This window comes from Brachionichthys hirsutus, chromosome 2 (genome assembly GCF_040956055.1).
Source record: "Brachionichthys hirsutus isolate HB-005 chromosome 2, CSIRO-AGI_Bhir_v1, whole genome shotgun sequence".
NCBI lineage: Eukaryota > Metazoa > Chordata > Actinopteri > Lophiiformes > Brachionichthyidae > Brachionichthys > Brachionichthys hirsutus.
The window spans coordinates 11659703-11672036 of record NC_090898.1 but is presented as its reverse complement, the minus strand read 5'-3'; the positions used below and the strand labels follow the sequence as shown (position 1 = coordinate 11672036).

The window sequence follows — 12334 nt, the reverse complement described above, 5'->3', positions numbered from 1 at the left end:
AATGCATATGCAAAATTCCTGTGCAGAACAGATGCCTGTTTCAGAACATGCCACAGCGAGATTCATGCAAGCGCGGCTGTCATACAAAAGGCAGTGACAGGTTCGACTCTACCTCGCACTGTCTGATGTTGTGAAAATGAAAGGAGTGCAAAAGGAAGCCAAAGAATGCTATTAATAATCAGTGCGCTGGGCTGAAAATTCCTCTAAGGCTCAACGTCTCTGGCTCCTTCTAATCTTGGGCCCCTCACAAACACAAAGGAACTAATTGCTCTGCTGAGTGACCTGTCGCCCCACACCTGTCTACCCATTTGTCACAGACACAAGCCTCAGTGACTACCACTTCCTGAGCCCCCCCTGCTGCCCACTAACACCCTCCTCCAAACTCACTGGCAGCCCTTCTAGATCAGCTCTGCTTCATTTGGTCACTGCAGAAAAATTTGTTGCGGGGGGGGGGGGGGGGGGGGGGCAACAGCTGCAAAAATGCACAAAATGCTAAAATTCACAAAATGAATAATGTGGAACTAAAGCCTCGCTTTAAAAGTAGCTACAATCATTAGCCCCACACACACAGATTCACAAGCACAACACATGGAATAGAGCAGCAACATATATGGTAAAGACAGGATGGTGGAACTCTAGTCACAAACAAACAGGAATTTTAAAATAGATTTAAATAATGCACCACGCACACATACTGTATGTCTATTAATGTCTTGTGAATCTTAATTAGTCTGTTTCTTTGGTGGGGGAAAATTCTCTTTCATGTAGATAATTTCCTCTGAGAATTAAGTTGTTTATACCCCTTTACATTATGAGTTAATGTAGTGTTTCAGAGCGAGACTAATTAATTTCCAACAGAACACAAAAAGAGAGCGGCCAGTGTGTTGGAGTGATAGAGGCCTCTGAGAACAGCAAAGAGTGGGCTCCAAAAATACAAAAAATTTGCATTTTTTCCAGATCAAGTATGATGTTTTATAAAGATAGAATGATGATTGTCATTATTGCAAAACATAAAGCAGAATATTTGAGTGATTCTGACAAATAGGGGTGAAACCAGAAAATATATTTTTTTAAAGGGAGGGGGGCCTCAACAGATATTAATTGTTTAAATGATCTGTGAACCTTTTAAAAGGCCATTTTCTTGAAAATAATCAATATTTTCAATACACGTGGACAAAGTAGGCATTCTTAACCCGAACTAACTCTGCTCAAACTGACCACACTGCCATCTCATGGTGATCCAATCCGGCTGCAAGAGTCAGAAAAATAGAATTCACTTGTCAGCCAGTCTCAGTGTGGTGACTGGCTAAAAGCCAAAATCGTGCCTGCTGCACACATGCATTATTCATTTTTAAATTCAACTCAGGTACTAGGTGACGTTTCTCTTCTAAAACGTCTCTCAAATGTCTTGTTCTATATTAAAAACACAAAACACCCTCCAAAGGCTCGACAGCTTACCTTTAATTCTTCCTTTTATGACGCCCAGTCGACACCTTAGAGAAAAGGAGAACATCTTCCTCTTTCCTTTCGCACATCGACTGCCTTTCTGAAAGGAATCAGTCTGAGGGAAAGCGAAGGCGAGCTGCTGGGAGCTGAGGTGCCCCTTTCCAAATACAAACCTTGCTGACATTTTTCTGATCAGTGGACAAGCAAAAAATCAGTTTCCATCCTCTTCCCGTTACTCATCTATTCAACATTGGAGTAGTTTCCGCACGCCTCTCCTCCTTTGGAGAACTTCCAATCCACCCACGTTGAGTCCATCTCAGCCACAGATCAGGGTCTTCAAAAGAGACTGAGAACCAATGCTGCATCCGTTTTTGTTCTCAAAGCATATTTTGTGATTCACATCCTTCAGTTACAGAACAGGCAATAAGGCTAAATAAATGTTGTGTTTTTTGCATCTCGAACAGCACCGGCTTTCAGCAGCAGATGGTTCAGGACTCAGGGTCGTGGCGCACAGCTTGCCTGCCAGAAAGAGATGGAGAACTTCCCTGCAGGGATGCATCTCTGAACAGACCAAATGATCAGGCACCATTTCAAGGCGAGACATAGTCCATTTATTGGGATCACAACAGATTACCATTTACCTGTTTGTCTAGATTAGGTTCTGATTTGTTCTGACCCCGAGGCTGGCTCCATCACCGTCGAATCGAGGCTCATGTTATCCCAACCGTAGTGTTATATAAAGGAGCTCAACCAGTTTTGCGTGTTTACATGGAGACATTTAATCGGATTAGTCTGGCCCAATCAAGATTCTATCCCGATCAAGAGATACCATTTCCGGTATATTTGGTAAAAATTGCGCATGTCAAAATAATTTATTCCGATCGCAAGTGTGATGCCTGAACACGCACCTAATCTGATCAATATTTTTAGGGTCCATGAACAGTGCATCCGATCATAATTTGTTAAATGTCGATGATTTATGTACTAAGGACTTAACGGAAAGAAGACCGCGAGGACTTTTTTGAAATGCTCCTGAGAGAGGATGTTTCACTGTACTTGTACTCTAACATTCCAATAAATATATTCGTCATCATTTTACTCCGAACTCTGATCGGATTAATTACATTTTGTCCATGTAAACGCACCTAGCTGTTGCTCTCATGGTTGGCACATTTCACACCAACAAAGTTTTAGTAGTACCTCAGTGTCTGATGATTTCAATGAGAAGATTCTTACATTATAGTGATTTTATGGAGACTCAATTCTCTGAATCGCTAACAAATCCATCTGTCCCCACTTCTTAATGTAAGTCTTGTTTCAAAGGCGTAACTTTTCCAGACTAATACAACAACCTGCTAACAGGCAATTAAAGTAAAGAAAGGGATTCTGAGGCACTTTAATTTTAAAGTATTTATTGTGAATGAACAGATTATTCGTTCTCCTCACTCCTGAGCCTGGCATTGGGGTTAGTGATCTTGATGGCCAGCTGAGCTGCCCTCTCCACAATCACCTTCCTGTTCTTGGAAGACACATTGTGGGCAATCTCGGCACAGTGAGTCCTACAAAGAGTGAGGAAGAGGCAAGGAGTCATATACAAACAGTAGCTTTGGTCATGATCAACCATTTTGTTTACATTTCCTGTTGCTTTGCTGGACATTTTCAACGAAATGGTCACTCCTGTTTCACAGAAACCCCAAGTGTTTTTCCTGCACATCTACCGTACCTGTTGCAAATAATATATGGCAACAGTCATGCTAGAAAGCAAGAAACTAATCACATGAAGGGTCATTTTGTAATGATAATCCCTAAAACATTCAAGTGAAGCAAACCTTGACAAAGAAACTCCTCGAAGCTGGAGCATCCGAATAACCCGTTATTCAGACATTACTATAATGTACTCTGCGCTTTAAACTTATTGCCTTTTGTTTTGGCCCACAATGCTTCTTAAAATGTTTTCTTCCTCTTTGAAATCTCTATCTTGCTTGTTATGGAAGTATCTTCTGTTTGTTAAATTACCTTCCGAGTTTCCTGTCTGCTTTGTGTGCCAAAATGCATTGTAAACATTTGCTATAAAAGGTGTGATATAAAATTATTCACATGCAACTACTGTTTACAATCACGTCTCAATTCACATTTCATCTAGGTGGTGGAATAAATGGTTTTCTACAGTCAGTCATGAAAAACTAAGGATTTTAAGGATTTTATTTTCATACAAATAACTACAAAACTTGTTTCCAAGGCAATTTGTAACAAATAAATAAAAAGACATTCATATTTGTGAAACTAGCCGTCAACGACAGTTATTAGATGCTCCTTCAAAAACATGTAGGAAGTTCGCTGACTTTTATCAAACTGTTTTTCCACAGATATACAGCTAAACTTGCATGCCTCCCTGGCAGGGGCATAAAAACATCGACTTACATTGCATTCCTTGTCAATGCATGTCCTACAACATTACATCAATACCAAAACAATAATCTGCCAGCTATTCATCTATCTCCACATTTATGCAGCCCAATCACAATAGCATTTCAGGGAGCTCAGTATTTGCTAAACCTTAGCTTTTCTTCAACTCGGTCTGATATTGTTGGTCAATGCCGTTTAGTATCAGATAGCCGGCAACATGTTTCACTCGACACAGCTTCCTTCAGATGAAGGTAATGGCTGTCCAGGTGCAGTCACTTATGTGAAGACTAAAAAGTGGAAGAGCTACAAAAAACAGGGCCCTGCTAAAAAGCTCACATTGCACAAGACTAAAGTCCTATGTTCTAAAACTGTTTCTTTTCCCATCATTAGGTCCAAGCTCAGTCAAATTGAACTCCGAAATACTGAGGCTGTATCAGGGATTAACCCATGACGAGCTAAATAATCACATCCCTTATTTCTTGAAATAAATGTATTTAAATGCAGCATTTAGCAAGTCATCTTTTGAACTGGAAGTGTTTTGGGCCTCCAATTATTTTGATTGCAGTTGTGCAATCTAACAATCGCATGCCGCTCCGCTATGTGGTTTATGTTTATAATTATTAGTTTAAAAGTAAACTGATGGGGCAATTCTCCAAGGTTAAGTCTCCATCCAGGCACAAACCAATGATTGGCAACAATTAACGCCAAATACATTGTTTTCTATTGTTTCTAGTGCACAGAAATTAAAAGGGGTTATCAAAGGGCTCCTGGACATAAACATGTTTATACAACAGACTGTATGTGCTAAAAGTAATCATTTACTTACTTGTTACTCATCATCAGGACCTCGAGCTCCTTAATATTATGGACCAAGAACTTCTTAAACCCCGTGGGCAGCACGTGCTTGGTCTTCTTGTTGCTACCGTAACCGATGTTGGGCATCAGCATCTGGCCCTTGAACCTTCTACGTACCCTGTTGTCAATACCTCTGGGCTTACGCCAGTTTTTCTGTTGGAGATACGGCACACGTTTAAGGATAATAGCGAATCCATTGTTGTATGGCATGCAGAAACATAACCCAGGTGTGCATGTCTACTATGTAAAACTGTATCTTACCGCAATCTTCACATATCTGTCAGACTGATGGCGAATGAACTTCTTGGTACGCTTTTTGACAATCTTGGGTTTCGTGAGGGGCCTGAGGGCTGGCATGATGACTGCAACACAAATAAACACGTTTAATTCAAGTGTTTTTATGCAGTACCCACAAAGCGCTACACAGTATATACTTGTACTTATCGGTGGGTTAAAAACGCTACATAAGCAAACCTGTGAGGAGCTGCTAAATCCTTAGACGTTACATTACGCATCGAGATGCTTACAACTACACAACTGCCCACCCTTGCGCGACTGAGACTCCTGAACACACGCAAACTGTGGCGTCAAACATGGTAGTTTTGCGACGGCTAGCGAGCTAGCTTCTGTTACAGGTTAAGCTAGCGAGCTAGCTTCCGCTACAGGTTAAGCTAGCTAAAAACCAACATTACTTCACTCAGCTCCAAAAACACAGACTGGACAGGAATAACGATAAATGAAAGAATTACACTTTATGCGCTGTTTACTGTTAGTTATTTTATTAAAAGTCGCCGTCGGCCTCGTCTTTCAACGGGATTTACTGAACACAAGTGCATGTCATGGGGAGATCACTAGCGCACCACCACTGTTTGACTGTACAACCTAAACGGCCACTATTAACTTATATATATATACATAACGTGGACACCCAAAATAACTACACTATCTCGAGTTGGCCAAATAACGCCATATTTTTAACGGATTAAAGTAGATTGCATCGTCTCACCGGCCGATGTAAATCCAAAAGGGACTTCAGCAACGGCGGAAGGAAAGAAAAGGACTTCCGTGTGTGCGGTGGAGCATTGTGGGTACTGTAGTTTATTAACATGTATTACTTTCCGTCACATTGTGGTTCACTTGAACTTAAGATTTCTCTCTCAAACAAATTGTATTGACACAGTGTGGATTTTGTTCTTGTTTGTCGTTCTTGAGCGTTTCATTATTGTGTGTTTTAAGATGTACGTGTGTTTACGCCACCGTTCAGATTTGTTTACAATGGAAGTAGAATTTGCGCACTTCCTGAACGGATGATATTTACGGGAAAGGGACCGCCTTTGTTTTGTTTTTTTTGCATTTTTTCAGACTGACGGACCCTTTTATCGACTGATTAGCGGTTTGTGCTCCGAAACTGGACCAGAAAGCCTTCCAAAAAATATTAATTTCAGTTCCTGATCAAGAAGAAGAGAAAGTGATTGGACAGGCGTGATGATTCGTACGTGGGTGGGGAGTGATAATAGGTAATGATCTGCTTATTGTCACATGATGATTGATGTTGCTGCGTGAAAAGAGCACCTTTTACACTTCCTTGTTTAGTGGCTTTCATACATATCGAAATGGAACGCCAGCCGATAGCATGGTGAGCGTGTATGTAATTTGCTTAAAACTAAAGGTACTTTTCCTCACGATAAGTTCCTTAAGTTTCGTTTTCCGTTACTTTCAGCCACCCAAGCCGCAGCTATGGCGTTGCCAATCCGGGTTATGTACCAACTGCAACGGGAGAACCTGGTAAGATCCACTGCGGTTTACGCTCTTGCATCTAAATTTAAATCGTGTTTTGCTTCCACATGTGATTGCAGCTATTTAACCGATATACCAGCACATTTCCGTGTTTGAGTTCAGTGCGCGAACACCTCTGGATGACGTCATTTTTTACGTGCAAGATCATTTGAGAGGCGGACGCCCTGCCGGCTGGGAGAGATTTCTGCATGAATAACTTCTTTCTTTTTTTTATTAAAAAAAGCTTTATGTCAGTGTTGGTTTAATTAACTACCTGCGTCCTTTTTGTTTTACTTTGCGTGAGAATGGAAAATAACGCGGAGGGAACAGGTAAGTCTCTCGTTCACGACAGTCATACGGTGTTGACGTGCAGACGCTTAAATAAATAAAGCGGCATTTACTGGAAAGATTTAGTGATTCTGATTATGCTGATTCCGATTCAATCCCTAACTTTTTAATGGACGGACAATTTGTTAAACGCATACAAACTTTAAACCATTGAACTTTTCAAAGCTTCCAACCAACCGTACAACATGACTGAACTGGTTCTTCTGGTTTGTTTCAGCAATGTTCGCCCCACCCGCAGATAACCACGCCGGTGCCAGCGCTCCTCCGGCCAGTATGTTCGACAACATGCCTGGGTACGAGGGAACATTGGCAGGAGGAGGAGGTATAGTATGATGTACTCCTTCAAAGGTCAATTTAAATAAAGATCACAAGTCATATCCACTCGCTTGTCACTTTGTTGCACAGTGCGCCTAACAGTTCTTCCACATGCTCACCCAAATGCAGCTTCTATGCCCATGTGGACATTAGTAAAAAAGGTCAGGCGTGCAAAATCAAGTTAAACTTTCATTTATTTTCACCAAAATATTATTGTTCATAAAAAGTTATATTTACAACAATGTTCTCATTATAATGTTACGACCTCATGAATCTGATTTTTCATTTTCCGGAGTCTACAAGAGAACTGGTATGTCAGATGTAACATAATTTACTGGAAGGAATTTTTTTTTTTTTTTAAATTGAATAAATAATTCCCCTGTCTGTTTACGAGGTGTTTTACGAGAAAGCCCTCAGACCCAATTGTCGTCATAAGTCGACGACCGCTCTCTCTATCACAGAAAGGAGCTAAATGTAAGCTTCCTCCAGTAGTATGCAGCATCTGGTCAGGTTAAGGTTGACCAAAGTTAAATCATCAATACACCCAAAATAATAAGAAGACAGCAAAATGAACACTCTCCTGACAATGTAAGCCAGAACATTAACTTCATAGTAAAGTAATGGTACAATTTATGACTGAGTATGTATTAAATGTCACAAATGTCTACTAAGGCGCACATATTTGGAATTATTTCTCTGTGGACAAAGCAATGTAATTGTACAAAAAAATTAAATGTCTGCTGCAGGTGGCTTTCTTCCTCCTCCCATGCCTGCTCCTCCTCCTCAGCCTATGCCTGGGCCTGAACAACCACACTGGAAGTAATACACTATTTATTTTTTTAAATGTCAACTAATAATGGGAACTTACACTTTCCTTCAAGAGGATAGAGTGGCTGACATTTTTCCATCGGTCTTCCTGTTTGTCAACAGTATCCCATCCATAACTGAAGACACTGCCCGAGAGGCATTTGCCCTATATGCCTCCAGCAAATGTTGCTACAGTTCAGCACCAGCAAAGGATGGCGTTATCACTGGCATGGATGCATTCAATACTTACAGGGTAAGACGATGCCTCCTCATGTTTAAAATCCATAACATTCATAATATCCAAAGGAAGTGGCATTGAGAAATGTTCTTGTATCGCCACATAGAATAAGGAAGTTACGCTCGATTTCTTCATTGCTATTTTTAGTATCGCCTGGAAACCTTCACTGAATCCAGATCTACTGAGTGGACGCATATGCCATACAGTGGTAAAACACTTATTTCCCTTTTTACGAGTGCGATTGTTTCTTTCACTACCAGTCAGGTACAGTGCTGATTATCTGATGCTGCGCTTTATTTGAATCAGGGCAGTCGGTGGATGCGTTTTCCCAACCACCTCCAGGGCCTTGGGATGTTCCTGCCAAAACGCCGAGTTTTTTTCAGGATGACCAACAGGTTATCAAAGTTCCGAACACGTCATCTCTGAAGGTAAATGAACGTTTGGTGAAGACTATGCTCCTGTAAATGCTGTTGGAGATTTTTCATAATAGAAACACTTGATGTGCAGAGCTGCCACGATTGTGTGGGTATGGGGAGAAAACCATGCAAACACTGTGCCGGTGCTGGTAATGTAAGTAACATGCAAATCATTTATTGAAGTTTGGGTTTTTTTTGGGGGGGGGACGACTTTAATTCAGATTATCTGATCACAAGGATTTCATTTTGTTATTGTTAGAAAGTTTGTTGGGTCTGCAATGGATCTGGTTATCGCCACGCAGACGATCGTTGTCACCACTGCAGTGGCAGAGGAAGAGAAAAGTAAGTAACCCGTTCCATCCCATTGATTTCTAATAAGGCATCAGTGATAGTAAAGACAGTGCAGTTTAATGCTATGCTATGTTATGCTATGCTATACTATTTAACAATCTATTTACAGTTGCGGGTTCTGTCACGGACAAGGTTCATCCGTATGTGCGACGTGCAGGGGAAAACAACAACTCCTGGTCTACATCAGCCTCACCGTGAAATGGTCCTGCTTCCTCCAAACAGTTTCTATTAAGAATGTTTTACTATTAATAATACTGCTCAATTTAAATGATTTAATAGAACATGCTCTCCAGATTCATTCAGTGTGTTAACTTTTGCTACAGGTAAACAGTGCATAATCTAGCCTCGAAAGGGATTGCGTTTAGGTCTTCAATTACTCTAGATGTGCTTTCAGCACAACATGAATTAAGCCAGAGTGATGGCAGTCATTCCCTTTGAAGGCCCGATGAGGATGAGGAGGGCTGCTGCACATCCTTGTCTATGTAATAAGCTTTGAAATGCGCAGTCTGCAGATCGGATGACCAGGTCATAAAAATATTATTCAAATGATCCATCGCATGCCGCAAATGAAAACTTCTTAATTCAACTTCCTTTGGAATTCATAACTAATTCCTGCATCATTAGTGTATACAATGGTGAGCCAGTGAACTAGTCTGTATAAGAACACCAGACGAACCGTTTAAATAGCAGTAAAAACACTGCACTATTGACTTTAGACCAGGCCTCTGTTGATCAATGGAGCAATATTTAAACAACTTCAGCACTGAGTATGAAAGTAACTGCTTCGGCACCAAGGACTCTTTCACTAAGCCTTACAGCACACTGTGACTGATGGTTAAAGTAGAGCTTCTCTGGACAATGGGAGCATCAGTGTTGTTGTTATTAATTGAATCAAATGTTTTTTCTCATGCACACATTTTCAGGTCTAACAACAATGACAACTATGTTGTGGAACAGTCAAGTGGACTACAGATAGACAACCTCAGCAAGGTTTCTGGCAAGGAACTTTTCAGAGACTCTCAGTACTTGGTAAAAGTTTTTTTTTAACTTTTTCGGGAGCAACAAAGTGTTGTCAAGATTATGTTTTTATACACAAACATGCAGACTCATAAAGTTTTAATGCAAAAAAGGCCTGAAGTATAGGAGTCATGCATACTGTTTTGTGTAATGACGAGTCAATGAATGAATTAGTTTGTCAATTAAAAATTAATTGCCAACTACTTTTTTATTATTATTCTTATTTTAGAAACAGGTTCCTGCTCTAAAATATGTGGTTTCGATATTTTTCTTTGATTTTGAACTGTTGGAAGGACTAAAGATGCAATTTAAAGTTTGGCCTCACAGAAATTGTTATAAATATTATTATCTCACAAATTTTAATTTTAATGCCTAAATAGCAATAATAACTACTCAGGTAGTTATAGTTACTGGTACTCAGTAATAAGGAGTGCCTTCACCCTATATTTACCTCTTGTCAGCAGACTGCGTCTACTTGTCACACATTGTGACCTGTAGGGTCTTTTTTTGTTTTGGTTTCTGTTTGCAATTTCCATTACTACGTAATACACACTGTAGCTGAAAGTGATTGAAGCAACTGATGCTGACATTTTTCTTCCACTATTTCTCTTCATCCTCCACCCAAATTTTGTAATGCGGCCTGATACGTACCCACCAATATTGGTCCGAACTTGATAACTTAACTCAAAAGTGCTGGCAATTGATCAATATTTACTGTTCACTGATTCTGATCATGCTCTCCAGGTTTTTCCACTGATGGGTTTCCCTGACCAGGCAGTGGTGCAAGCTGCACAGCACCTGATCAATGAACACCAGGGGAAGTACTCCCGTACATCACGTATTCTACAACAGGTACTATTGTGAAAAAAAAAAAAATACAATCACAAAGGTAGTGGAGTACAGCTTACCAGAAAATTGTACATTATTCTGGTAAAGGTAGTGTTACTCATTACTTGGTTATATCAAAGTCTAGTTTTGCTTTTGTCTAACATGCTCATGTTTTGCTTTCTTTGTCTGCAGCGTCAAACCATAGAGCTGATCCCCGTCACAAAGGTGACCTACACATGGAAAGGGAAATCCCACATTTACTTTGTTTATGGGAATGAGTTCAAAGTTAGTGCAGACAACTACCCTGCTACCTGTTGCTGTTCTATAATGTAATTGCAACTACTCCTCATTATATGAAGGGTTTTCCTTTCTAAATCATGCGGTATCTGAATAAGCCAGTTTCACTTACGTATCACTTCTTCTGACTAAACAGTAGTTCTGTGACATGTGGGCAACCTTGGTTTTTATTGAAGGTTGATGTTGAGTAAAGTTAAACATGTATTATCCTGTGTACCTGACACAAGTCAGTAGAGAAGGTGAAATCGTTTGACCAAACGAAACCGTGTTGCATAGAAAGTCAGTTTACTTTAGAAATGCAGTTTATTATTACATTTTACTTGTATACATGCTTTACAAAAAATAATGTCCTACTCATACAATGCAAACCATTATTTTGGTAATACTTAATTCTGAACCTTTTTGGTCGCATTACAGCTTTAATTTTGTATAACCAATGAAAACCTACTATATGATATGAAAAATATTTTTTGCAGCAGTAACATTTTTTGTATAACTAATATGTATTTTTGCTAAAAAAAAATTTGTTAACTGTGTATGATCTTGCTGAAGAATAATACTCGCTCTTGCTCTTGAATGTCTTATCAGTATCACCTACAAATTATTTGAATGTATGTAATGTTTTTGCATAAATATTACCCCTTGGCACGTGTTATCTAATCTTTATACACTTTGTATACTTATTCGTTTTGAAATAAAACTTTAGTTTAAAAAAAATGTCAGTGTTTTGTTGTTTACTTGTTTCGTCATTAAAAGCGGACCGTCGCTTGTGCAATGACGTGGGGAACGTGTTCGCCATAATGATAATAAACCTTGAACATAAAGCTGCGGTAAAGTATTATTAAGCCTTGGTTGTGATACACCAATAGATACGTGATTATTCACCGTGAAGTCATCAAGTTCGGAACAATATTGGTGGGTACAAGTCAGGTAAAACCGGTGAAGGAAAAAAGGAGAAGAGCGGCGAAACAACGAGGTAAAGTTAGCATGTCTGCTAGGTAGCTAGGTTTGCCTGCAATGTTGCTAGCTAATACCTCAGTGCTAGGTTACATGTACAGGCTGGTTTTTGTTGGCTCGGGTAGAAGTCTGCCTTGCATGTCTGAATTACTCCGGTTTCACGTAAACTACTTGCACTTAAAGCAAAAAATAAAATCAAGCAGAAAGGAGTGCATTTAGCGTGCTAAGTAGTTTTAGCTTCCTTATTTAGCCATAATCTAGCTAACGTTAGCCAAAT

The 12334-nt window shown here is 39.8% G+C and overlaps 2 protein-coding genes across 2 annotated transcripts; one reads left to right on the top strand and one right to left on the bottom strand.

The window, feature by feature from the left end:
- Positions 1 to 2841: 2841 nt before the first annotated feature.
- On the bottom strand, positions 2842 to 5772 carry rpl32 (ribosomal protein L32). Its single transcript, XM_068747231.1, has 4 exons — positions 5714 to 5772; positions 4969 to 5069; positions 4679 to 4860; positions 2842 to 3005 (listed from the first exon to the last, which is right to left on the bottom strand). Exons 2-4 carry the CDS (start codon positions 5062 to 5064, stop codon positions 2876 to 2878), a joined length of 408 nt encoding a protein of 135 aa, XP_068603332.1. The 5' UTR covers positions 5065 to 5069; positions 5714 to 5772; the 3' UTR covers positions 2842 to 2875.
- Positions 5773 to 6087: 315 nt separating this feature from the next.
- Positions 6088 to 11751, top strand: ssuh2rs1 (ssu-2 homolog, related sequence 1). Its single transcript, XM_068747149.1, has 13 exons — positions 6088 to 6224; positions 6428 to 6492; positions 7049 to 7153; positions 7893 to 7965; positions 8077 to 8206; positions 8339 to 8399; positions 8498 to 8619; positions 8699 to 8761; positions 8867 to 8949; positions 9068 to 9160; positions 9882 to 9987; positions 10720 to 10827; positions 10996 to 11751. The coding sequence occupies exons 1-13, from the start codon at positions 6193 to 6195 to the stop codon at positions 11134 to 11136; spliced, it is 1182 nt and encodes a 393-aa protein (XP_068603250.1). The 5' UTR covers positions 6088 to 6192; the 3' UTR covers positions 11137 to 11751.
- The last annotated feature ends 583 nt before the right edge of the window (positions 11752 to 12334 follow it).

Bases quoted from the DNA above. Each gene is read 5' to 3' on its own strand.
- rpl32 (XM_068747231.1), bottom strand. From the start codon at position 5,064: ATGCCAGCCCTCAGGCCCCTCACGAAACCCAAGATTGTCAAAAAGCGT. The intron at 4,861-4,968 runs GTAAGATACAGT...TATCTCCAACAG, and splicing joins ACAGATATGTGAAGATTGCG to AAAAACTGGCGTAAGCCCAG. The intron at 3,006-4,678 runs GTAAGTAAATGA...CACTCTTTGTAG, and splicing joins GTCCTGATGATGAGTAACAA to GACTCACTGTGCCGAGATTG.
- ssuh2rs1 (XM_068747149.1), top strand. From the start codon at position 6,193: ATGATTCGTACGTGGGTGGGGAGTGATAATAG. The intron at 8,762-8,866 runs GTAAGTAACATG...TGTTATTGTTAG, and splicing joins ACTGTGCCGGTGCTGGTAAT to AAAGTTTGTTGGGTCTGCAA. The intron at 10,828-10,995 runs GTACTATTGTGA...CTTTGTCTGCAG, and splicing joins CATCACGTATTCTACAACAG to CGTCAAACCATAGAGCTGAT.